Here is a 24,815-nt window from a genome sequence, read left to right as displayed (position 1 = left end):
TCCCCCTCCTCCCCACTGTCTTCCTGAGGCACCTACCCCCAGCTTCTCGGGGCTCCTCTGACCACAGCCCCGGACCCTCAGGTGGATGGACTTCTTGATCCCCTTCACAGCAAGGCTTCGTGAAGGCAACATACTTGAATGTGTGCCATGCTAGGAAACATAGGCAGCCATGCACTCGTTGTAAGCTTTAGAAACCAAGCATTTCCAACCTGCTCCCTGACCAGCACTCGCAGAGTGCTCCCTTTTCTGGGCCTGTTCATGCCCTTGGGCTGCCTTCTGTCTGTTAGACCCTGGCCTCACAGTCGCTGAGAGGTTGTGCTACTCACGCTGGACTCTGGTCCCATTGGTGCTCAAGGGCTAGGTGCCATCCGCAGGGGTTGTGTCCACTGGGTACCTTGTGCACACCTGCTGTGTTGTCTTCTGGGATTTGTGAGGTCCCCACCAGGAGGCACGCAGCTCTGCTTCTTCCTCAGGCAGTGCACAAGCCCTGGGAGAACAGGTCGGGTTACCACCCAGCCGCCCCTCAGGATTAGACGATGCTGCCTTTGGGCCATTTCTCCTTGGGATCCTGGCTGTCTGTGTGATTGGTGGCTCTGACATTTTCAGAGTGGCCTCACCTTCCACTGCCGGAGGTGGGCTGGAGAAGTTCCTGCAGTGTAGTGCAGCCACTTGGGAGTCAGAGGGGTGGTCTGGTGAGCCCAGAGTTTGAGATCAGCCTGGGTAGCAACATGAGACCCGTCGGACTTCAGGTGTGATCCACATCTGGTTTTAAACATGCTTTCTTGCTATCTGTTATGGCTGAGTAGTTCTTCCTATAAGTTGCCTGTTGGTTGCTCATTTTTCTTTTGTGTTTTCAAGCATTTTTATTTTCATCTCTTGCTGGTACCATGTGTCTCAGTGCCTTCTCCAGGGGGCAGTGTGCCTGGACCCGAGGGTGCCTTGGTGCCTGTGCCTGCTCCTGCTCCTCTGGCACCTCCTGTGGGTTGGGAAACCCTTCCTCGGGAGCATCATGAGCAAGCCACCCCTCTTTACGCCTTCACATGTGGGTCGTTAGTCCTTGGTGGTGTTGACATATGGAGGGGGTCTAGCTCTGCCTTTCCCTGTGTGGCTGACCAGCTGTCCTGCTGCCACTGACTCAGCGGCTTTCCACTCCCCACAGATGTGCCTGGTCACTTTGAGCAGAGGTCACAGGGCTGTGCTTGTAGGGCTGCTTCCGGGGTTCCCTCTGTTGCATGGGCAGCTTCCTGTTGGTGCTGCAGCCCCCAGGCTTGTCCCTGTTGCCTGCAGGGATGGAGCCCAACCCTATGGATACTGTTCTTCCCTAAACATAACTATGATGGAGTTTAATGTGAGAGATTAATGATGACTACTAATAAAACAGCTGTACTATATACTGTATACTACATATACTATATATTACTATATAGTGTAACAAAACTTACCAAAACTTACAGTTTTGGGTTAGTATTGTTGGGCCTCGGTTGACATCAGGAAGATAATCCACACGTGTTACTGTTCCGAATCCCTGTTCTTGCTGTGCCTCCTGTTGCTGCAACACATCCTGATCTGTTGAGCTTTGAGAGAGGAGGCTGAAAGGTGCCTGCCATTGCCCATAGTGCCACAGGCTGGAGACCTGATAGCACCCCAGAGAGCAGAAATGCAATGGGGTCTCAGGGTCAGCGGGCACATGGATTATTTTGTTTATTTGTCCCATCTGACCAATCTATCTGGGATAAGCAGAAAGCCTAGGCTTATTCCCAATGTAAAGGAAGGGTTCCTTCTACAGCACCATTGGGTGTAGTGTCTGGTAAGGTGTAATATGCAGCTACAGTGAGGTTAAAATTAGTTTTATTTTTCTTTTTTGCTCAGAGTCTTTTCATGAATGGGTCTTGAAAGTTACTGACTCCTTTCTAAGTATCTACTGAGGGCCTCACATTTTTCTTCTTTACCACCATTCGTGGAGGGAGCCTCCCATAACAGATGCCCGAATGCTGAGCTACACTGGTGTCCCCGCTGTGAGTCTGCATTGTCCTTTTTATTTATTGCTGGCTTTCTTTTCTGTCTGTGCTTATCTGTGAAACTGGCTTATAATCTTCATTTCTCAAATTTTGCTTGTTTAATCTGTGGCCAGACTTATATGAGTCTCGGTAAACGAGTCAGGAGTGTAATCTCCATTGCACTCTCTTAAGGAGTTGGTATGGGATTAGAATCATTATTTTAAATGTATGGTAGAACTCAGCTACAAAGAGTGTTGAAATATGCTGCCTATTTTGTGGGCATATTCTGAATTTAATTTAATTTTTTTTTCTCCAGTGGTATAGGACGGTTCATATTTGTGCCAGTTGATTTTCCCCCTGGTTATGGGTCATGTTTTCTTGGTTCTTGGTGAGTCTAGTAACTTTGACTAGACGCTGGCATGCTTTTTTCCTGCTAAGCGTCTGAATCATACATGCCTCCATTAGAGTGTGTTGGCTTGTTCTGCCGCCAGTTGGCTTCCTTGAGGACCAGTTTGGTTGGGCAAGACCTGTTGCTAGCTTTTCTAGCTCAGGGGCACCGAGAGTTCCTCCAGGCACGGTGAAGTCACTCGATGGAGACAGGCTGCTCTGGGCCTCGCTGATTTGCAAGTGGAGGTGCCGAGGCTTCCTGGCTGGTTGCACCCCAATGCCTTCTTTCTGTGTCTGAGTGCAGGGATTTGTGCGTCTTCCAGCAGCTCCGTCTTTCTGTGTCTGAGCCACACGGACATGGACAGGTACCGTTATTTCTGCAGTTCCACTGAGCAGCTCTTTCCTTTCCAGACCTTTGACTCAACTTTCATCTGCCCAGCCTACCCAGGCTGCAACTTCCCTCTCCTCACTTGTCCTGCCTCCCTGTGGGGCAGGACAATGACCGCCTGCAGGCATTTGTGTCTCTGGGGTCTCAGTCCAGCACAACTGGTGTGCAGTGTCTGCAGCCGTTTGCACATGTGCTGTCCAGCTTGCAGTTTGCTCCTCAGGGTGAGGAGTTAAGCCTGATCCCACTAATGCCATCGTGGCTGCAAGTGTCAGCCTCTTTTGTTTTGCTAGTTGGATTTCATTGCTGTTTAGTAAGCATTTTTATATTTCCATCAGGGTTTCTTCTTTGGTATATTAGTCACCTGGAAGTTTAATTTTTAAATTTCTTAATATATGGGTTAGTTATGTTGTATTAAGCTTTACTTGTTTTCAAATTCCATGACCCATTTGATACTGAGACTTTGAAAAGTATTGGTATTTGCTTTATGGTCTAGTACATGGAGAGGTATCATAAATTCTCCTACGATGTTGGAAAGAATATGTTTCGCTAATTGTTCTGAATAAGAATCCATGTATGTCTGTTCATGATTACAATGTTGGTCACACTTTTAATGTCCATTAGTGATCTGTGTATTAGAATCTTTGCCATGATAAATTAATGAATTCCTCCTTACAAGGTGCTGAACCTTGGTTTTGTATTTTCACCCTTTTGGCTGTCTGGGTTATTTTGCCTATTTTTTTCTGAAGTATTTCCCAGTTCATTAATTCTGCATTTGAAGTAAAATTACATTTTAATTTCTAAAAGTTCTGCCTGGTTCTTTTTTATGTTTTACCTTTTTTTTTTTCATTTCTCCTTATGCCTGGAAACTTTTTTTTTTTTTTTTTGGTACCAGGTATTGAACTCACTGAGGTAACTCTCTGGCCCCTGGAAACATTCAAGCTTACTTATTTTATGTTATTTATTTTTTGTGGTTCTTGGGATTGGACCAATGGCCTTTTGCATGCTAGGGAAGTGCCCCTGGCCTAATGCACTGATTTTTTAATCTGTACCTGGTAATTTCAGCACTGAAAGTCCTGGAAGATGTAATCTTGCTGTCTTCTCCTTCCTACCCCTCCCCTCCCCTCCCTTCCATTCCCTCCTTTCTTTGTTACTCTGGCTCATGATGAGTTGCTTCTCCGTTGCTTGCTAATATTTGGCTGTGGGCTCAGGTTTGAAGGATCGTCATCTGTGGGACACCTAGGACCCAGGAAGATGAAATCCTTCCTTGCAAGGAGGCCTGTGTTTGCTCTTGCTGGGTGCTCCTGGTGCTGGCACCCAAGAACTCTTGAGCTGACTTCTCAAGCTTGGATTGTGTGGCTCATGCAGTATTCTCCATTTGAAACTGAAATGCATGAGGACCAGGTTGTGGCCACAAACTTGCTCTTCTGCCCCCTGGAACTGAGCACCACTCAGACTAAGTCCCTGTGCCCCTTGAAGGCAGGTAGATTCCCCAGACTTCCATCTCCCTGTGGGTGTGGCTTTGGAGGACCCGACTCTTTTGGCTGACGTGTCTGGCACTCACGTGTGAGGCCAAGACCCACACCCCACACAGGTGACACCCAGTACACATTGATAGCTCCCTTGCCTTCTGCCACTTTAATTCCAGCTCTTCCTCCCTCCTCCTTTTCTTCCTTCTGCGGTTTCAGTGCCATGAGTGGAGTCTTCCATTCATTCTTCTCTCTTTTGGGAAGTATTAATTTTGGTGAGAAAACTTATTTTTGTCTTCGCATACCCTAGTGTTTGGCACCAAAATGAGTTCATCTTAGTTATTTTATCTGAACCATTTAGTAATAGCATTAAAATAATTCTGTTTAGGTTACTATTAATACAGTATAGAAGAATCAAACAGTTTATAAATTTTATTTAGGGAATCAGCAGTTTTTGCTCTCTAGCCTCAGTGTATCTCAACCCTCCTGTTTTTTAAAATGTAGCTCTCTATTACTAAGCCATGTGCCTAGTCTTGAATTCTTGTCTTAGACATTACATCAATAAAATTATATTTATTTCTTTAATGTCATGTTTGTAAGATCCAACCATTTACCTCTCTCCTTCCTGAAATGCCACTGAAATAAAAGTGAAGGCAAGCTAAGGAGCTCACCCTCCCAAAGGCAGGAGAACAGGAGAGGGCACACGGTCCTATTTGGAAATTGAAAACTGGGGCTGGCATGGTGATGAGCAGTTTTGCGGAGCTGAGCTCTGGGTCCTTCCGAAGGACCCCTGACCATAGCCTCTCGGGGATGCTGGGGTCTGACTTACCTGGAAGTGATGTGAGGCCCCTTCCATGTCTAGTTGAAGTATTTCATAGGCAATTTTTTAAAAAATTGAAATCATATTGAGTATCTCTTCCAGTCACAATGCAGCAAAACTAAGAGTTGATAATAAAAAATATTTTGGAAATTTTAAAAGCACACGGAAATTAAACAACATACTTATAAACAACCGATGGATAAAGACATTGGACATTTAAAAATTTCTTCAAACAAATGAAAATGGAAACACAACATACCCAAACCTATGGGAAAGAGCAAAAATAGTACTAAGAGCAAGGTTGATAGCAGTCAACACCTATGTCAGAAAAATGGAAAAATCTCAAATAGATATCCTACTGCTGCATTTCAAGGAATTAGAAAAACAAGAGTAAACCAAACCCAAAATTAGAAGGAAAGAAATAGAATAGAGATAGAATGGGAGACATTACAGCTAACACCACAGAATCACTAGAGATCGTTATGGTCAGCTATATGCCAAGACATTTGATAGCCTAGGGAAATTCCTGAATAAATACTCCTCACAGATTGAATCATGAAGAAATAGCAAACTTCGAGAGATTAATAACAAATACTGAGATTGAATCAGTAATAAAAAGTCTCCTCTCAAAGAAAAGCCCAGGAGCAGATGGCTTTGCTGCTGAATTCTACCAAATATTTAAAGAAGTAAAGCCAAGTCTTTTTAAGTTATTCCAAAAAAAAAGAGGAAGTATTTTTTCCAAACATATTCTTTGAGGCCAGCATTACCCTGATTAAAACACATACACACACCCCAGAAATCAAGAAAACAATCCCAATTTTAGCTACCAACCTCCCCAAAACAAAAAAACAAAACAAAACAAAACAAAAAAACCTTACAAATAAATTTCCCCTAAGAAGTGAAAGAGCTTCAGAATGAAAATTATAAAAGGTTGATGAAATAGTTTAAAGGACATCTGTATTCATTGATTGGAAGCGTCAACGCTGTTAGAATGTCTGGGTACTCAGTGATCTACAGTTCAGTGAACCTCTATCCAAATACCAATGACCATCTTCACAGAACTAGAAAACACAATACTACGGTTAAAATGGAACCATAAAAAAACTCTGGAAAGCCAAAGCTGTCTTGAGCACAAAGAACAGCAGAAGGATTTGCACTACCTGGCTGCAGCTTATCTAACAAAGCTGTTGCAGGCAAACACCAACGTGCCAGCATAAATTCAGACACACAGACTGGCAGAACAGAATACACAGCCCAGAAGTAAACCCCTGTGCTCTGTCTGCAACCAGCTGATGTTTACTGAAGATGCTAGAAACAGACATTGGAGAAAGAACAGTCTTCTCAATAAATATTGCTGGGAAAGTTGGTTAGCTACATGAAGAAGAACATCTTGTACAAAAACCAACCTCAAGTTGGTTGAAAACTTAAGTTGAAAACTTAGGTAAGACTTGAAACTATAGAATTTGAGGAAGATAACAGGGGAAACGCTTCAGGACATTGGAATGGGCATCAGTTTGTTTTGGAAAAGAGTCCAAAAACAGAAAACAAAAGTGAAAGTAGGCAAATGGCATTACATCAAGGTAAACGGCTTCCACACAGCAAAAGAATTTAATACATTTTTTCTTTTTTATTGAGGTTATTGGTACAATCTAGGTATACAAATACAGTTACATTCATCATTGGGACTCTGTACCTTTACATAGTAGGTCTTGATTCTCATTTTTCCCCTTGTCCCTACCCTCCCTTCACCCCCTCCTCCCCTCCCCATTTACAAACACTTTATTTCCATTTTTTCAGGTTCTCATATTTTTTTCCTCTCCCTTATTACCTTTCCCCCACCCTTCCCACTTTCCTTACACCTTTAGCCCTTTACTTCCTATTTCACATTATTAATTGTCTCATTAGGATCCTGTGTACTATTAGTTTTTCACACCAAAGAAACTATTCGGTATTTCAGTTAAATAAATCTCTGTATGAACATTAAAAAGAGGGAATCCTAAAATAAAACTAAAAAGGAAAGTAAAAGAGAAAAGGCAATGATGTAACATCAAAATAATCCTTAATTCTGGAGATGAAAATGGTCCCTGAACATATTTAAATTGCTTCTAGCTCTTATAGTCTTATCTTATTCTTTTTTCATTATTTAGAGAATACTTTATTAGTTTCTGTAATCAAACCCACGTAGATATGACCTTACATATTTAGTACGATGTGTTACCCCTGTACACATGGAAAAAAAATAAAATAAAATAAATTAACATTTCTAGACCAATATGGTTGTCCATTTCTGTACAATGCCAAGTCAACACAGTAAATTGGGATGACTTTTTCCAAAGTTGGCAGCACCGTTAAAGTTTTCCAAAATTCAATTTATATATATATGTGTGATCCACACAGCAAAAGAAATAGCGAGTGAACAGACAACCTACAGAATGGGAGAAAATATCTGCAAGCTCTACATCTGACAGAGGATTGATATGAAGAATATATGAGGGACTCTAAGAACTTAGTAGCAAAACACCAACAGCCCAATCAAAATGGGTAATAGACATTTCTCAAAAAGAGAACGTGTACATGGTCAGCAGGTATACAAAAAACAACAGAAACAAAGACACAAATATTCAGTATTGCTGATCATCAGAGAGACACTAATTGATACCATGATGAGACATCTGCTCATCCCATTAAGACTGTTATCAGAAAAACAAAAGATAACAAGTGTTCTCACTTTTTTTGGAACCTGGAATTTATTTCGTAGAAATTGAGAGTAAAAGGATGGTTACCAAGGCTGAGGTGAAGGGTGGGGAAATAGATAAATGAGTACTGAATTATAGTCAGAAGCAAGTGTGTTGTGCTCCTGTGTAGTAGGGTGAGTCTAGCTAATCATACCGTATGTTTCAAATAGCTAGAAGAAAGTATTTTGAAAATTTTTGCCATAAATGATAAATGTTGGAGAAGATACAAGAAGTGATTGAGACACCCAGTGAACTTTTAGGTTAAAAAATTTAAAATATGCATTGCCATTAATCTTCACAATCTTTCTCCTCCCTTTGCATACGCTCATCCCATCATTGTTGCCACTCTGAAGCAGTTCTGGAGTCCTCTTTCATGAGTGTCTTCAGGAGGTGTGGTCAAAGATATAGTGAATGCTGCTGCCAAATGCCACCCAGTGGAAAGGCAGGCTCATAAAAACGACGCTATTTCCTGGTCCACCTTATCCACTGGACCTGGCACAGTGCAACTTTTGGCTCCTCCCCATTGTCAAAATGACCACAACAGGGAAACATTTTGAATCCATTCAGGATGTTCAGGCAGCCATGACAGTGCAATTCTAGGAAGAGCATTTGCAGAACTGCTTCAGAAAGTGGCAAGAAGAGTGGGATAAATGTGTTCCAAGCAAGGGGAAGGACTTAAAGAGGGATTAGTGGAAATATTTCTTTTACTATAATAACTTTTAAATACACACCATAATTTCGATAACACTTCATAAATTTAACTTCGTTTAAACACTGCATAATTAATCAAATATCACATTACCTATTAATATGTATGCTGTTTATGTTTTATGTGTCAGTTAAAATTAATTCAATAAATAAGACTTGAAACAAAAAGATCTAGTCTGACAATTGTAATACTTTTCTTGGAGGATGTAGTTGTATTGAGTTGGACTTTTACGTATAATCTTTGTTTTCCGCACTCTATTTCTTCTTTGTTGCCACCTATTGGAATAATAAAAGATATTTTCGTTTCTTGGACTTTCCCTTCTATTAGCTTGCTAATTGTTCATGACTTCTCTCCCTCTGAGTGGTTACCATAGCATTTACCAGCACATCCCTGACTGTCAGGTAGGTGGGTGCTCATCTCTTGGCTTCATCATTTCTGTTGAGAAGTCAGTGGTCTGTCTTGCTTTGCTCCCCTAGAGGGTGTGTTTATTTCCATGGTTTCTTGCACCTGTGGTTTTCAGCAGCCTTAGTGATGAGCATCCTTGGTGCGGTTTTATGTTTAGCCTGTGTGGTGTTTGCAGGGCCTCTTGAATCTGGTGCGTTGATATAATCCAGCACTTGAAACAGGTCATGTCATTCTCTTAAAATACTGCCGCTGTGCTGCCATGGTCCACTCAGGCTGCTTTTTAAAATGCCGCAGGCTGGGGTCTTTTAAAGCACCGACTTCTCTCTCACACAGTTCTGGCTGTGGTCAAGGCCCAGGCAGGCTCAGCATCTGGTCACAGTGGCATTTTCCTGCCGGGTCCTCTTGTGGAAGGACACTCGTCCCAGTCACAAGGGCTCCACCCTCCTGGCCACTCACCTGCGGGGATCCTGTCTCCCAGTACCACGGCTGTGGGGTGGGGATTTGGGAAGAACAGAGACAGATTCCCATCCCATTTCTTTCCATTTTGAGTCTCAGAGATGGGCAGTTAGACCTTCACTGTGTCCCTTTTTTCTCTGACTCTTATTTCTCTATTTTCCATTATTTTTTTTCTCAGCTTATTTTTTGTTTTTGCAGTGGTGGGGTTTGAATCCAGAGCCTTATGCATGCTAAACTACATGCCAGCCCTCTCTCCATTTAAGTTCTTTTTCCTTCACTTTACCTTCAACTCTATCTAATCTCTTCATTTTCAATTTCAGTTGTCATGTGTTTTTCAGTTCTAGAATTTCCATTGGATTCTTTTATAGCTACTGGTTTCTCTGGCAAAATTCTCCATTTTTCCATATATTTTCCCAGTTATTTTTTCTTGTATTTTGAACCTAGTAGCCATGAGTATTTTAAAGTGAATATTTGATCACTGGTAGGTCTTGCAGATCCAGTCCCAGGTCACAGTCTGTGCGTTTGGTGTTTTTCTGGAGGGCCCTGAACCCCTGTCTGGGTTCTGTTGCAGCTGATGACTGTGAGACCCCACGGGCTTTCAGAGGCTTCTGCTTGGCATCTAGAATTCTGCCCCTTGTACCTCATACCATTGCTCAGGATCTGGCAGATGTCTTAAGGAGGGAGCTGGCCATTTCTTCATTTAGTGTCTGCCCCTCACCCTTAATTCTTCCCAGCACAGCTCTGCAGGTCCCCTGGCAACCGCCTGTGCCTGGGAAGACTGCAGATCCCAGCTAAGTGCCTGGAATGCAGATGTAGAGGGGTGCTGAGGAATGCTGTCCCCACCAGGAAGCCCTGCCTGGCTCTCAGGCCGGCTCTGGCAGCTCTGTCTCCTGCAGGCTTCTTTACCATTTAGCTCGGCTGCAGTCTGCTGCCACCCACCACCACTCCAGGGCCGAACACTTTTTCTCTGCCAGCTTCCTGTTAGCAGTCTTCTCTGTCCCAGATCTGTGAACAGAGCCCCCTGTGTTCCTGCAGCACTTTAAGGAGAGATTTCTTGCTTTCTCTGCAGTGTGAAATAGCCAGTTGTCCCACACCAGGCTAATCCAGTCCTACAGCACCCTTCGCTATGTGTGTGTTTATGTGCGTGTGTGCACGCTCACACATGCATGTCTGGCTGTAGACGTGCTCCAGCTCTGGGGAGTGGGTGTCAGTTTTGGGCATTGGTGAAGTTTGGTGACTGGGAGGCCTGCATCTCTGGAAGGGCTGTGAGCGGAGGAAAGTCCTGTCTCAGGTCCAGCTGCTCTGTGGACTCATGGGGAGCTGGATGCTGCCTGCAGGGGCTGAAGTTGAGGCCCTGAGTCTGTGTTGGCGCAGGCCGGGCCCGTGCTGTGCTCCCCATGCCCTGATCCTGGCTCAGGCCCTGTCCCGTTATCACAGGTGGGGCCGGGACACGGGGAAAGAAGACTTTCAGTCAGTCTTGAAGGGTGACAGCAGCACGTGAGGTGGACAAGGTGGAAGATTGCTTCTTCAGAAATGGGTTTTGTGGACTCTTGGTGTACGAGGGCTTCAGAGAGTCCACCTTTGCCTTTGCTCTATTGGGATGTCTCTGGTGATAGGGAGCTTGGCAGGTAACAGATACCAGGTTGGTTTTAGATAGCAGTAGCTGGAACCCCGAGAATCCCACTGCACGTTGGACGCAAGGAGCACTGAGTGCTGGAGGCCTGGCCCTGCTGCGCCAGACGCCCTCTGTCTGGAGCTTGCCCTTTCAGAGTGTGGGGTCTTTGGATGGGACAGCTCCAGTGCCCCCCCAGCAGGTGGCCCAAGTGACCTCAAGGGGCTGCTCCTTTGCAGTTTTGGGTGAGGTTTCAGCAGCCACCCTGAGTCCTGGACCCAGGAGGCAGAATCACCTTGGGGTGGTCACTCTTGCCTGCTGTTTCACATCTGTACACTGAGGCAGGTGGAGTCACAGCTGGATCACAGGTCCCTGAGCTGGAGTCCCTGAGCTGGTGCACAGTTCTGGAGGCCGGAGTGTTCTGGCTACCAGCCGCCACCTGGGCCGGTGTCATGGAGGAAGCCTTATGGAGGATCCGCTCAGGGCTGGAGGGTCGCCTTGGCAAGGTCACCGTGACTGTGGCTCTTTCTTGAATCAGCTCACTCGTCACTTCTCCCCCTCCCTTTGGCTCTGTGCTGTTGGATGTCTCCGTTCCTCACTGGTGGTCCCCGTCCACTGGGCTGGTCACCCACACATGTTGCTATGTGGTTTTAAAGGAACAGAGAACGCTCCACCAGCAACCAGGCTCCCAACCAGCCTCTCTGAATGTTGCTTCTAATTCCTGTTTCCATTTTTCCAAAGGTCTCTTCCACACTCATTGGGGCTCCTGCCACTGCTGGGAGTGACTGACTGAGGCTGCAGAGATGGCCGGGGCCTCTGTGAAGGTGGCGGTGCGTGTCCGCCCCTTCAACTCCCGGGAGATGAGCCGTGACTCCAAGTGTATCATCCAGATGTCGGGAAGCACCACCAGTGAGTACCGGGCTCAGGGTCAGCTGTGCCAGCCCTGTGCCCCGTCAGACACTCAACTGGCGCTGGCCTGTGCAGCTCTGGGGCTGTCATAACATAGCTTAAAAAACAGCAGGCTCTCGGTGTTCCAGGGCCAGAAGTCAGAAGTCAGGAGTGTGTAGGGCCACACTGCTGAGTGCCTGAGACCTTCCCTGCCTCTTCTGGTTTCTGGTGGTCATTGTCCAGCCAGGCTTGTGGCCACACTGCCCCTCTCTGCCTCCGCTGTTGCAGGCCTCCTGCTCTGCTGTCTGTGTCTGCATTTCCATGTGGCCTCCCTGGAAGGGTCCTGGATCCTGTATGAGTCCAGGATAGCCTCATGTTAATAACCGACCACATCTTTTGTTTTGTTTTGTTTTTGTGGTACTAGAGATCGAACCCAGGGCCTTTGCGTTGAGCTATGTCTCCAGCCTTCTTTTTATTTTTTATTTTGAGACGGGGTCTCGCTAACTTGCCAGTAGGCTTGAACTTGGATCCTCCTCTTCAGCCTCTGAGAGTGCTGGAATTATAGCATGTGCCACTGTGCATGGTTTGACTACATCTTTAAATACCTGTTTCCAGATAAAGCCACTTTCTGAGATTCCTTGGAGTGCAGAGTTGTGAGGAAACACTGTTTAGCTTAGTATGCACAGTTCCTGCCCTAGCTTTTCCCACTTTCTCCTTGTGAGCCACCCAGTCCTCTGACCTCAGGAGACCTGACCCAAATTTGAAAAGGAGGACCAGGAAGTGAGGATGGTGATGTCCAGTGGCCTGGAGGACAGGCCTGCCCCCCAGGATCTCCTGAGTAGCAGGATTTGCCTGCTGGAGATGGGAGGGAGGGAAGGAATCGGCTTCTGCACCTCTTCCTGGCTCTGTGTTCCACTAGAAATGGTGTTTACTGAGTTGTAGCAGACATACACCCAGGAGGTCGGCTCATGAGGTGGGCCCACCATGGGCCCAGCACCTGGGCAGGTAGCAGTCACAATGGGGACCCAGTGGCCCCTCTGTGCCCAGCTTCTTGTTTCTTCCACCATGGGGAGCCACTGGCCTGGCTCCCTACTCTGGTGGCTCAAGCTTGCTTTGAGGTCCTCTGCAATCCCTTCCTTTATCTGGGCTGTCTGTGGTGGCAGATGTCCACCCTGAAGCTCGAAGCCCAATGTCTTAGGGTGAGAACCACCTGCCACCTCGATTCTGAGGCTGGCTGGGCTCAGTGTGCGCCTAGGTCTTGTGCTGCTGTCATCCTGTGCTGGGTAGCAAGCAGTCAGTATCAGTAGTGTCCTGGTCCTGGGGTACAGAAGGACGGCAGAGCCTCACCCACACATGGAGGCTAGCCGTGCGAAGCCCCTGGCCTGTGGGCCCTGGACTTGCAGGGGCTGCCAGGGGCTGGGGTCCTCGGATCTGCAGGCAGGGCTGCCCAGGTGTCTCCCAGGCCTACTAAGCGTCGGGGTGAGTTTCAGGGTGCCCTGGGGCATCTCAAGGCCCCACAGTCCTGTAATCCTTGCTCTCTGTGGGAAGCCCCAGACCTGGCAGCTCTGAGCCAGCTGGGTTGCCATGCAGGTGCTCCTGCCATTGACGCAATGCTGGTTGGGCATCAGCAGTGGCCGTGCACATCTCTTGCTCTGCAGCTCCACCCTTGCTTACAGAAGGGCAGACTCTTGCACTTCTAGAAGCCCATCCTTTGCTGGTCTAGGTGCTGGCTGGTGACAGGTCCCCCCGACACATAAGAGAATCTGCCAGTGGTGGGGACACTCTTCTTCCAGCTCTGCTGGTGCCCTTTGTTCCCCTACCTGTGCTACAGGATTCTCCCCTGATTCTGGTCACTTCTGAGCCCTTAGCCACACAGGGAGACCCCAGGGTCGAGGGTGCCCCATCCCTGCCTCTGCTTTGCAGACAGGGACCTGGAGCCTAGGTGTTGGCAAGTGTATCATGGGCAGGACTGGACCCACCTGAGGTGACCAGGAGCCAGACAAGCATGGCAGGGAGATGGCACTGTAATAGGTGTCATAAACTGAGTGGCTGATGATGACAGAAGCATTTGCCCCACATCCTAGAGACCAGGGATGGAGACCTGGTGCCTAGGCTGCAGCACAGCATCCCTCAGCTGCCTTCAGGAGCAAACAGGTGCCTCTGGATCTGGTGGCTGAAGTCCAAGGCCCAAGGGCCACAGGCACTGTGCTGGTGAGGCCCTGTTCCAGCCTGCGCCTGGCAGTGTCTCACCGTGTCCTCTGGCCTCTTCCTCTTCCTGTTAACCCACAAGGTTCAGCCCTGTCACCTTCCAAGGTTGCACCTCCAGACCCCGCCTTCATGGGGACCCTGGGGAAATGGTCGTGTCCCTGCAGACTCTGTTGCCTGGCAGCAGCTTCATTCTCCCCTGCTGTGTGTGCTCCTGGCTGAGGGGACATTCATGAGTGCATTTCCCGCCTGTGCACAGTGCCTGGCCCATCTCCACCATCCTTCCCTCTGGTGGCTGTCCTGTGTAGGCTTCTTTTGTGCGTCTTTCCCTGGAAGGCCCCCAGCTCTGGGCATGGCTGATGCAGGGTGGGAAAAGGTGGGGGCCTGGCCTGGGGTACGGCCTGTCAAGCGGGCTGATTTCTCCCGCCTCACTCCTGGAACTTTTGCAGGGGCAGTGGTGGCCTAGTGAGGGAGGTGCTCTCCACCACAGCAGAGCCACTGTCTCAGTGGGAAGCCACACCTGGGGGATGCTGGGTTCCATCCTCCAGTGACCTGGAGGGGCTGTTTCTTCTCTGGAGCTTGGGACCCCATCTGTAATGACTGAAGTGTTTCCAGCCACCCACAGAACCCCCAAGCTGGGGTTGGGAAGAGGACAGGCGGGTGCCAGGCCTGAGGTACTCCCCAAGGGCCATTTGCAGCTTGAGTCTGCGACCCCACCCCACTCAGCATGGGGACCACCTGTGGGAGGTCCTGCCTTGGGAGCATGATGACACCCAGGGCCAGGGCCCCCAAACCCCACCCAGTGGGCAGGTGCCAGACAAGGGGCCAGCAACTGGCTGTGGGCCCAGGCGTTTCTGGAGCTGAGTGGACCAGGCAGGGCTGGAGCCCTGGCTTGCAGTGCAGGGGTGAGGAGGTGAATGGATGGAGGCAGTGCCAGAGCATCAAGACCCTGTGTGGCTCTGCTTGGGTAGAGACTGTGGCTGTCATTCCTGCCGTGCGACCTCACCTGTTCTCAAGTTCTGACCTTGTGGATGACACTGCTCCTAGGCCCAGCCAGGGTTGGAGCATTCGACTGCTCTCCTGCCCACCCACCCCTGGGGGCAGCATGGATTGAGACCCCTCTACCCTGAGGACAGGCCTGTCACCTGTGCCTTCCTGCCGGCTCCCAGGGCCTCTGGGCTTTCCAGAGGGGGGCAGCTGTGGACCCCAGGGAAGGGTGGGCTGTGGCTTGTGATTTGACACCATGCTTTCAAGAACGAGTAACCTGGTCAGACTCAGCTGAGAGCAAGGGCTCTGCAGGCCCAGCCTGGCGATGGTGTTTGGCATCTGTGGGCAGCAGAGTCCACCACAGAGGGGCAGAAACAACCCACCTTCCTGGAAGCTTAGCTGTGGTCCCCTCTAGCTGGTTGGTTGGGCTTGCCTGGAGCTAGACAACTCTGAGGCCCTGGCTTCTTGCCTCAGAGTACAGACTGGCTGGGCCCCCAGTGCAAAACTAACCACCTTGCCTGTGTCCCCTCCCTGCAGCCATCATCAACCCCAAACAGCCCAAGGAGACACCGAAGAGCTTCAGCTTCGACTATTCCTACTGGTCACACACCTCGGTGAGCCTGGGCTGGGCAGGCAGGCTGGCAGTGCGATGCCAGCTCAGCCCCGCCTGCTGCATGGCCCTCCTAAACCACATGGTTCCCTTGAGTGGGGTGTGGACCACCCTGTTTCCTGGTGGGTGGCCTAGAGCTGGCACATGTGTTGCCAGGGTTGGAGTGTGTGTGTCCACTTGCCAGCTGGGATCCCCACTTCCCCAACACCCCAAACTCAGAAAGGCCCACACCTGAGCCCAGGGGGTGCCCTCCCACCCCACATCCAGTGCCCCTTGACCCCTGCCCTCCCACCTCTCCATGGGTCCTTCTGGAAGCACCTAGTACTGCCCATCAAACTCCTGTGGCACATGCACATCTCCCCACCTGGTCCCCCACTTCTGCCTTCCATCCAGTCTGACCTCCTCCCAGGGTGACTCTGCCTGGGGCCAGGCTGAGCCTCTGCCTAAAGTGGCTCCTCCCTCAGGATGGTGTCCAGACACCACTGCCCCACTGGTGGGTCCCAGGCTGCTGGGCCCAGCCTGCCCTCCAGTCCCAGCTCTTATCATCCCTGCCACGGACACCCTGGCTAGTGCCTTGCTGTTTCCTCTCCTGAGTACTGCCTCCATCCCGGTTGCTCCTCATCCTTCACTTGTGTCCCACAGGGCCCTCCTCAAGCAGGACTGGGGTGGGCAGGCTCCTCTCCCATTGTGCTGTGTGGCCAGCGGGGCCTGGAGCCCCCAGCCCAGGCTCCCCAGACATGGGGAGCAGGGAGCTGAGCTGGGGAGCACACAGCCTCCTGCAGCTGTACCTCTCTGCCCACAGCCCGAGGACATCAACTACGCCTCACAGAAGCAGGTGTACCGCGACATTGGCGAGGAGATGCTGCAGCACGCTTTCGAGGGCTACAATGTGTGCATTTTCGCCTACGGGCAGACGGGTGCCGGCAAATCCTACACCATGATGGGCAAGCAGGAGAAGGACCAGCAGGGCATCATCCCCCAGGCATGTGGCAGGGCAGGGAGAGCAGTGGGGGTGGGTCTGCACAGGGATGGCCTAGTTCTCTGGGGTCTGAGGGCTAGGATGGGATGTTGGGTCACAAGCCCGGGATGACCCAGCACTGGGTCACAGGTAGCTCCTTGGATGCTGCTGGGGCCCTGCCCTCCCCACCCCTGCCCCAGTTTTTGCACTTAGCTTGTGGCCTGCCCAAAGAAGGAAGAACTTGGGGTCCTCATAGGACAGGACCCCAGTGCCCACGCAGTTAGGGACAGGGTGACAGCAGATGCTTCTCAGGGTTAGCAGGACCTGGTCCCTGGCTGCAGCCTTTCCCAGTGCCTTTGTGTAGCACCTGCACTGTGAGGGTCTGCTGGGGGTCTGGGTGCCCACAGTGCCACAGGGCGAGGCACTAGGAGGCCGCCAGCCCTCACTCACTGACCGTGTTGTGCCCCTGTCCCTACAGCTCTGTGAAGACCTCTTCTCTCGGATCAACGACACAACCAATGACAACATGTCCTACTCTGTGGAGGTCTGTACCCCCAGTCTGTCCTTACATGGCCCCACAAGGGCTGGCTGGCTTGTCTTGTGGTACTCAGAGGCTCCCTGGGCACAAAGCAACAGGGCTGGCATGGGCTGAGTGCCTGCCCTGTGCCAATGCACCTCTGAGCCATGTGACCACAGGGGCAGGGGCTGCTTGGTGAGTCCCAGGGGAGGGCCAGGCAGGCAGCTGTGTGCTGGCACCCACACTCACTGGGAGCCCACCATGGGGCCACCCAGGCATCCCTGATAGCCCCTTCCCTACAGGTCAGCTACATGGAGATCTACTGTGAGCGTGTCCGTGACCTCCTGAACCCCAAAAACAAGGGCAATCTGCGTGTGAGGGAGCACCCCTTGCTGGGGCCTTATGTGGAGGACCTCTCCAAGCTGGCTGTCACCTCCTACAATGACATCCAGGACCTCATGGACTCAGGGAACAAGGCCAGGTGAGTGGGGGACAACTCCCCCAACTCTCTGCTTTCCACTGGCATGGTTCTTGGGGTGTCTGTGGGTCTCCTGATGGGTCTGGCTGACCCCTGGGAAGGTGTGGGCCTGAGGCATGAGACCAGCGAGGACATGTGCCACCCTGAGAGGCCTTGGGCTCCCCCTGTGTGGGGGTCACTGTCACCACATTCAAGCTGCTCCTCCGTGGGCCCTGCCCTCTGCAGTGGGGGTGAAGCAAGGTCAGCAGTGGCTGCCTCCTGTGGGGCCCCTCTTGTTCCCCAAGGGCAGCAGATCTGCCAGGCCCAGGAGCCAACGATGTGAAGGCCAGCAGGCAGGGTTGGGTTCACAGGGAGGTGGCCACCGCTGCCTTGGTCCTCCTTCCTACGAGCTGTAGTTGTCAAGGTGGCAGTTGTCCCCCTCTCTGCCACCCAGGGATTCCAGGGAGGGTAAGGTCCATGCCGTCCTGAGCTCCTGAGTCATAGGGGGTTCTAAACCACTCTGGCAGCCCGAGGAACATTCTTGGCAGGGCCTCTCCATGCCCTTGAGGATCTCTGGCCCTTGGTGCCCTGGGCTGACCCAGGCTCCTCAGGCTCTGTCCCCTGGATGACCACACTCCTGACCCAAATCACCTGCAGCTTGAGGACCTCAGTGGTGTACTGGAGGGGCCCTGCTGGAGCTCTGGCAGGAGGAGGCACAGCCACCCGCAGCAGGGGCTCTGAGGCCCACTGACCCAGTTTGTGAGTTGGCACTACCAGCATCCCTGGTGCTGACTGTGGGACAAGCAGTGATCCAGAGTCACTTCCTGTATCCAGGACTGTGGCGGCCACAAACATGAATGAGACCAGCAGCCGCTCTCATGCTGTCTTCAACATCATCTTCACCCAGAAGCGTCACGATGCAGAGACCAACATCACCACGGAGAAGGTGACTGTGGTTGCCACCGAGGGCAGAGCTCTGGTGGGGCTGGGCTGGGAGTTCACCTGGGTGAGGATGGCAAACTGAACAGCAGGCTCCATGTGGTGGCCAGACCTGTGAGGATGACTTATCTCCATGTGTGGGGCTGCCTGGCATCGGAGGCCTTGGGACCTGGCGTCCACCCCTCTGTCCTGCCATGGGCTGTGTCTTGAGTGCCCCGCATCTGTAGGACTAGGCTGAGACAATCCTCCCGGGTCACAGCACAGGTGGGTGGCAGGTCATGTGAGTGCCCATCAGAGTCCATGGGCCCTGGTGCGGCTGGTAGGTTCCCGCTCCCTCTAGGGCCTTGCACTAGGAGCAGGGCCTTTGGTGGGCGCCGGCATCTCTAGGCACAAAGGGGCCCTGTGCTGGAGAGCACAGCCCTGCCGCATCTGCCCACACCCTGGCATGCTCAGTGGATGGGGCAGGGCTGTCCTCCCACACGCCAGCCTGTGGGCTCTTGAAGGGGCAGTGTGGGGGCACTGAGCCTCTTGTCTATGTCCATGCCTCTTTGTCCTCCTCTTCTCCCACCCCATGCCAGGGGTGATGGGGTTCAGGCTGTCCTCTTGGCCAACTTCCAGGGTGGGAACTCCCTAGGCTGCACTGTGGGATCTTCAGGGATGGGCAAGGTCCCGGCCTCCTCAGCCTGATGCCATCCTTCTGACTGTGAGCACAGAGGGGAGGTTCAGGAAGGCTGGGGAGGAAGGCCTGGGGACCAGGGGAGAGTGTCCAGCTGGAGCCAGGTCAGCTGGGGCCCCACTCTGTCCATGGCCTGTTCAGGGTCCCTTGGCTTGGAGGGGCTGAGCCTCCCTGGGTGGCCACCTCTCTGTGGGTCCTGTGGGGCAGCTGGGTGGTAGCCAGGCCCTCTGGAGCAGCCATCTGTGGAAGGGGCAACAGTAACAGGCCACACCGCACAGGAACATGCAGAGTCCTGTTCTGTTGCATGAGCAGCAGCCAGCTGTGAAAATTCGCAGTATTTGGCTCCTTTTTGGGAGCAGGGGCATAGGAGGATTGGTGGGAGATAGACCTTAGGGGAGGGGCTTGTCTGTGGCTCCACAGTGGCTTTTGTGGCCATCCCTGAGGGAGCAGGACACCCTGCATCAGCCTTGTGGCCTCTGCCTTTCCAGGTGAGCAAGATCAGCCTGGTGGACTTGGCCGGGAGTGAGAGGGCTGACTCCACTGGGGCCAAGGGCACACGCCTCAAGGTAGGTTTGGGCCACTAGGCCCCTCTGGAAGAGCGGACTGCTGGTGAGGCCAGGTTGGGCGGGGCAGGAGGCATACTCAGGCTGGAGTAGCCAGGCCATGTCTGAGAGCAAGCCTGAGCAGAGAGGGCAGGGCAATGGCTAAGGTGAACAAGGACCAAGTCCTGGCCAGACACTGGCCCTCACGTGGCCCAAAAGGAATGCAGGCCCCCAGTTGGCCAGTGTCCCCTGTGGGAACAGGAAGAGGCAGTTTCAGTTTCCTGTACCTGTTGTTGGTCCCTATTGTGCCCTGTGGCTGGGAAGGAATACTGGAAGTTGTACTAGATGGGAACCGGCAGCGTGTTGCTAGGATGCCCATGGAGCCAAAGAAACACGCTGGGTGGGCCCCTGACTGACTTCCTGTTTCAACATCCCCAGCCCCTGGTGGCCCCAGAGGTCAGCGGTCAGGGCTGGGGCTCAGGCCCATGCCATGAGGCTCCTGATGCCTCTGACATGGACCACCCATTCCACACACAGGAGGGCGCCAACATCAACAAGTCCTTGACCACGCTGGGGAAAGTCATCTCTGCCCTGGCAGAAATGGTGAGTGGGGCTCAGGCCTGTAGAGACAGACTGGGGAGGAGGTCTCTCCTGCTTTCTGAGGAAGATACTAGGGCCTGGCATACCTGGTCCCAGGCACCAGCTCTGGCGAGGTGGCAGCGGTGCACAGGAAAGCCCGGAGATGGGGAGCATCATGAGGCTGAAGATGGAGTAGTGGTGTTTGTACTCCCTGGAACCTCAGTTTCCCCCGCCTGTAAAATGAAGATGTGTGACTTCCTCCCTAGGCTCTTTTGAAGGTCACCATGGGCCATTCGAGCAGGTTGAGGTCAGCTCTGACATTTGTTGGCCCAGTCCAGGCCATCTTGCAAGAGGGCACAGTCCTCAGAAGGAGGTTAAGCAAGATGGGCCTGGAGGATGGGCAGCATTGCCATTAACCAAGACGCCAGCTGGCAGACCAGGGAAGGATGACCTCTGTAGACCCTCCCTACTGTGAAACTTTGGGGTACTGGGGGATGCTGGGTGACCGTAGCCTGAGAGGTCACACTGTCACTTGACCTGCCTGAAAGACTGGCTCAGGGTGGCCAGCATGGCTGGGCATTGAGTGGTGGGCTCCTGGCACATGCCCAGGCCTCTGTCCACTCTTCTGTCATTTTTGAGCGAACCTGTTACCTCCCCCATACCCTGGCTCCCACCTCACTCCAAGGCCTCAGACTCTCTGTCCTTTCGTTTTCAGGACTCTGGACCCAATAAGGTGAGCTTCTTCCTTTAATCCTGAGGGAGAGGGGAGGGAGAGAGTCCCCTTAGTCCTGTCTCCCACATGAGCCCCAATGTGGAGCTCGCTCTAGGGACAGCTCAGTCTTCTGTTTCCTCAGTGCAGGTTTGGGGTAGGGTAGACAGTAACATGGAACATAAAAGGGAAAACACACAGCTACAACTTGGAGTGGATTCTGTGAAAGAAAAACTGGTTATTGAAGTGACCCATAAATGAGACAGTGTGTGTGGAAGGCTTTATGAAGGAGGTGGCCTCAAGCAAAGACCTGAGGAGCAGACAGGAGCCAGCCAGGCAGAGGCAGCAGCCAGGCAACTCTTCCATGTCGCTGGAAGAGCTGATGTGATGTGTGGAGGTGGGAGAGGCTGGTGCACGTGGGGAGCAAGAAGAAATAGAGGCAGTGTGCACAAAGGTGTGTAGAACTGTGTGAGGAGCATTGTGAGTAGTGTGTAAGGAGGAGTAAGGAAAGTGGGAATTGTGTGAGGAATTCGGGAAACTGAGTGGGCAACTATGATAGACTGGGGACATGTGTGTGAGAAAGCAAGAGGAAGTGTATGGCGATCTATATGGGAAGTGTGTGAAGAGGTGTGAAAAGTGAGAAAAGAGAGGAATGTGGGAAACTGATGACAACGGATACACTGCTGTAGACTGAAGAATGTGGGAACAAGTGGGGCTTAGGCTGGTGAACTGTGTGAGGAATGCTGAGGAAATGTGTGGAGAGCTGTCTGAGGAACTGTGAGAGACTCAGGGAAGTGCGTGAAGAAGTTTGTGGTGGACAATCAGAGCCCGGAAAGAACATGACTTGTGAGGATCTGTGGACATGTGAGACAAAGGCCATGCAATGGCGTGGGAAGCTGTGTGGAATTGTGTTGGGTATTGTCAGAGACTGAATGTGGACTTGGAACTATGAGAAATATGGAGTGTTGGGGACAGTGTAGGAACTTGGAAGGGACTGTGAGAGCCATGTGGACAGCTTAAAACCTGAGTAGCCACATGGGGAGCTGTGTGAGGGTGTGTGTGAGTGTGTGTGTGTGTGTGTGTGTGTGTGTGTGAGTGTGTGTGTGTGTGTGTGAGTGTGTGTGTGTGTGTGTGAGTGTGTGTGTGTGTGTGTGAGTGTGTGTGTGTGTGTGTGAGTGTGTGTGTGTGTGTGTGAGTGTGTGTGTGTGTGTGTGAGTGTGTGTGTGTGTGTGTGAGTGTGTGTGTGTGTGTGTGTGTGTGTGTGTGACCATGAAGACTGATAAAAAGCTGAGGAATGGAGAGAACTGTGTGAGGGATGTGTAGAGAACACAAGAACACAGGAAATGTTCTGGGAAAATGCAGGAGGAGCCATGTGAAAGACAATTGTGAGAATGCTGTGGGGGATTGTGTTGCTCCATGTGTAGAGCTGTGTGAGCATGTGCAGAGGACTGTGACTGAGTGGAACCATGCAAAGGTTATGCGGAGGACTGTGAAGGGAATTGTGTGGAGTTTTGTGGGGAAGGTGTGATGATGAACTGTGACAAATTTTAAGGAACTATGTAGTAAGTACTTGGGGTGTTGTGAAGAAATGTGAAGGGACTGATGTGAAGAGATTTGGGGAAACTTGAGGAATGGTGTGGGGAAAATTGAGAAGTGCAGTCTCGTGATGGCCAGGAGCACCTGTGAGGGACCGGAAGGCCAGAGTGGAGCTTGAGGAGCTGTGTGGGGAGCTCTGAGGGGCACTGTGGGACTGTGAGGGTTGCGTAGGGACTGGAGGTGACATGGGAGACTTGGTAGAGCCATGTGATCACCCCATGAGGGACTGTGGTAGCAGTTGCCTTTGGACTTTGAAGGTTTTTGGGGCTGTTTGAGGTAGGGAATGGGAGGCCTGGGGCACATAGGTGATGGGACAGGGCCAGAAGGTGATCTGAGGTGTCTGGCCTAGGGCTACTGGTTGATGGCGGTTTAACGAGAAGCAGAGGATGGAGTTGAGCAGTGTTCATAGAGTCCCATCTGGTCTGAAAGGTGCTTGGGTGCTGCATCAAGAGTAGATGGGGAGTGAGGCCATCAGAACAGAGAGCCAGGGTGGCAGTGGCCAGGCTTGAGGTGGCAGAGGCTGGGAGGGTAGGGAAGTGGGGCAGTGCTGGTTTCTGGGGGTTACAGGTAGAGTGAGAGGCGAGGAAGGAGCAGAGGAACCAGAGCAGACGTTGAACCCTTACTGAAGGGGCTGAGTGTGCAGGGTATTCACTGTGCAAACAAGAGCATGACATAGGCAGAGAACCTCAGGAACTAATCGAAAAGCAAAGTGGAAGCACTTTTTCTTCTACCAACTTCTAAGAGAAAGAAAGCACTCAACGTGCAGCAGCCAGGCACCCCATAGCCCTGCTCACAGAGAAGCCACTGTGGCATTGCTGACTCCTGCTTTGATGATGTGTCACAATGTCTATGAACAGAAGAGGCTCCTGGGATCACCCCCAGAGAACAGGGATGCATCTCTTTGTGCTCAGAGCTGTCCTGCAGGGGGCGCTGAGTGCCCTCCCCACTGTGGGCTCCTGCAGGACTGCGTCTGGGGGCCACAGCTGTGCTCTTATGCACAGGTGTGCACAGACCAAAGTGAACGACGTCCCCAGTGAGTGGAGTCAGGCCAGTCTTGAGTGCATAGGAAACATCCTGACAGCCGTTACCTGGCAGGGCGTTCCATTTGGGGTTAGCATGAATACAGGGCCACAGAAGGAACAGATGGAAGAGGTGCTCATGCTGAGGGCAGGGTGGGGACAGACTCTTAGGGAGGGCATTGAGGGCAGAGTGCGGGAGGATTCCACATGTAAGGGGAGAGGGGTGCTGGGGATTCGGCAGAGCCAAGGGCCTGGGACGCTGCACTTCTGGGGCCTTTTCCCTTTGGTCAGGAGAAGCCCTGAAGGGCTCAGGTGGGGGCGATGGGCCCCACTCGGTCCCTCCCCCAGCAGAGGGACTGAGCTGGCCAGTGACACCAGCACTGCTGAGTATGGCGCAGCTCACAGAGGAGGGAAGAAACAGGTGGCCAGCATGTCCTTGATTCCAGCCCAGAGTGGAGGGGCCCAGAGGTGGCGCCCTGGGGTTCAGGGTGAGGAAATGGCAGCCCAGCTGGCCCTGCCTGGCCCCCCACCCTGGTCTTTGGCTTTGGCGCTCCTCCCTCCTGCCCGCTCCAGCAGCTGAGGGTTGACCTCGACTATCTCTACAGAACAAGAAAAAGAAGAAGACAGATTTCATCCCCTACCGAGACTCCGTGCTGACCTGGCTCCTCCGGGAAAACCTGGGTGAGGACTCAAGGATCCCCTCTCCCTGGGGCACTCATGGGACTCTGGGCTACCCATCTTCCTGCCTGGGGGTGCCCAGCAGAGGGGACCCCACACTTGCTGACCAAGGCTGTTCATAGCACAGCCTTTCTGCAAGACCTGGGGCAGGGGTGGACAGAGTTAACCAAAGCAAGTTGGGGGCCAGCGTGGCTTGGGCACTGTCCACACCCATCCTGGGGCCAGCTCTCCTTTGTGAGGTTGGAGTGACACCCAGAGCACATGTTCACCCTTTTCTGGCTCTCATGTTCTCACTGGCGTCAGGGACCTGGGGCTCCATGTTTCCAGAGAGCCCTAACTGCCCACTGGGCCTGGAGGAGCCACTGTAAGGTCCCCTCCTCCCCACCTGAGTTCTGGGCAATAGGTAGGTGGGGAGGTGAGGACTGAACCAGGCCTAGTGCCTGCCTTGGACCGCCCTTCCCCAGGGTCCTCAAGGTCCTC

General features: G+C 51.8%; 1 protein-coding gene across 23 annotated transcripts in view; it reads left to right on the top strand.

Moving 5' to 3' along the window:
• Window positions 1-24,815, top strand: part of Kif1a (kinesin family member 1A) — a 72,484-nt gene that overhangs the window by 7,969 nt on the left and 39,700 nt on the right. For all 23 annotated transcript variants that reach the window (XM_010606612.2, XM_033764746.1, XM_010606618.2 and 20 more), the window contains exons 2-11: window positions 11,717-11,884; window positions 15,593-15,669; window positions 16,468-16,647; window positions 17,102-17,167; window positions 17,443-17,621; window positions 18,432-18,543; window positions 19,701-19,778; window positions 20,292-20,357; window positions 21,049-21,066; window positions 24,263-24,338. In XM_010606612.2, the coding sequence (XP_010604914.1) occupies window positions 11,779-11,884; window positions 15,593-15,669; window positions 16,468-16,647; window positions 17,102-17,167; window positions 17,443-17,621; window positions 18,432-18,543; window positions 19,701-19,778; window positions 20,292-20,357; window positions 21,049-21,066; window positions 24,263-24,338 (958 nt within the window). In that variant the 5' untranslated portion in view covers window positions 11,717-11,778. The remainder of the gene's footprint in view (window positions 1-11,716; window positions 11,885-15,592; window positions 15,670-16,467; window positions 16,648-17,101; window positions 17,168-17,442; window positions 17,622-18,431; window positions 18,544-19,700; window positions 19,779-20,291; window positions 20,358-21,048; window positions 21,067-24,262; window positions 24,339-24,815) is intronic.

The sequence above is a fragment of the Fukomys damarensis genome, unplaced genomic scaffold (assembly GCF_012274545.1).
Source record: "Fukomys damarensis isolate Sample0158 unplaced genomic scaffold, DMR_v1.0_HiC HiC_scaffold_16, whole genome shotgun sequence".
NCBI classification, from domain to species: Eukaryota; Metazoa; Chordata; class Mammalia; order Rodentia; family Bathyergidae; genus Fukomys; species Fukomys damarensis.
This window is presented reverse-complemented; position numbering and strand designations above follow the sequence as displayed.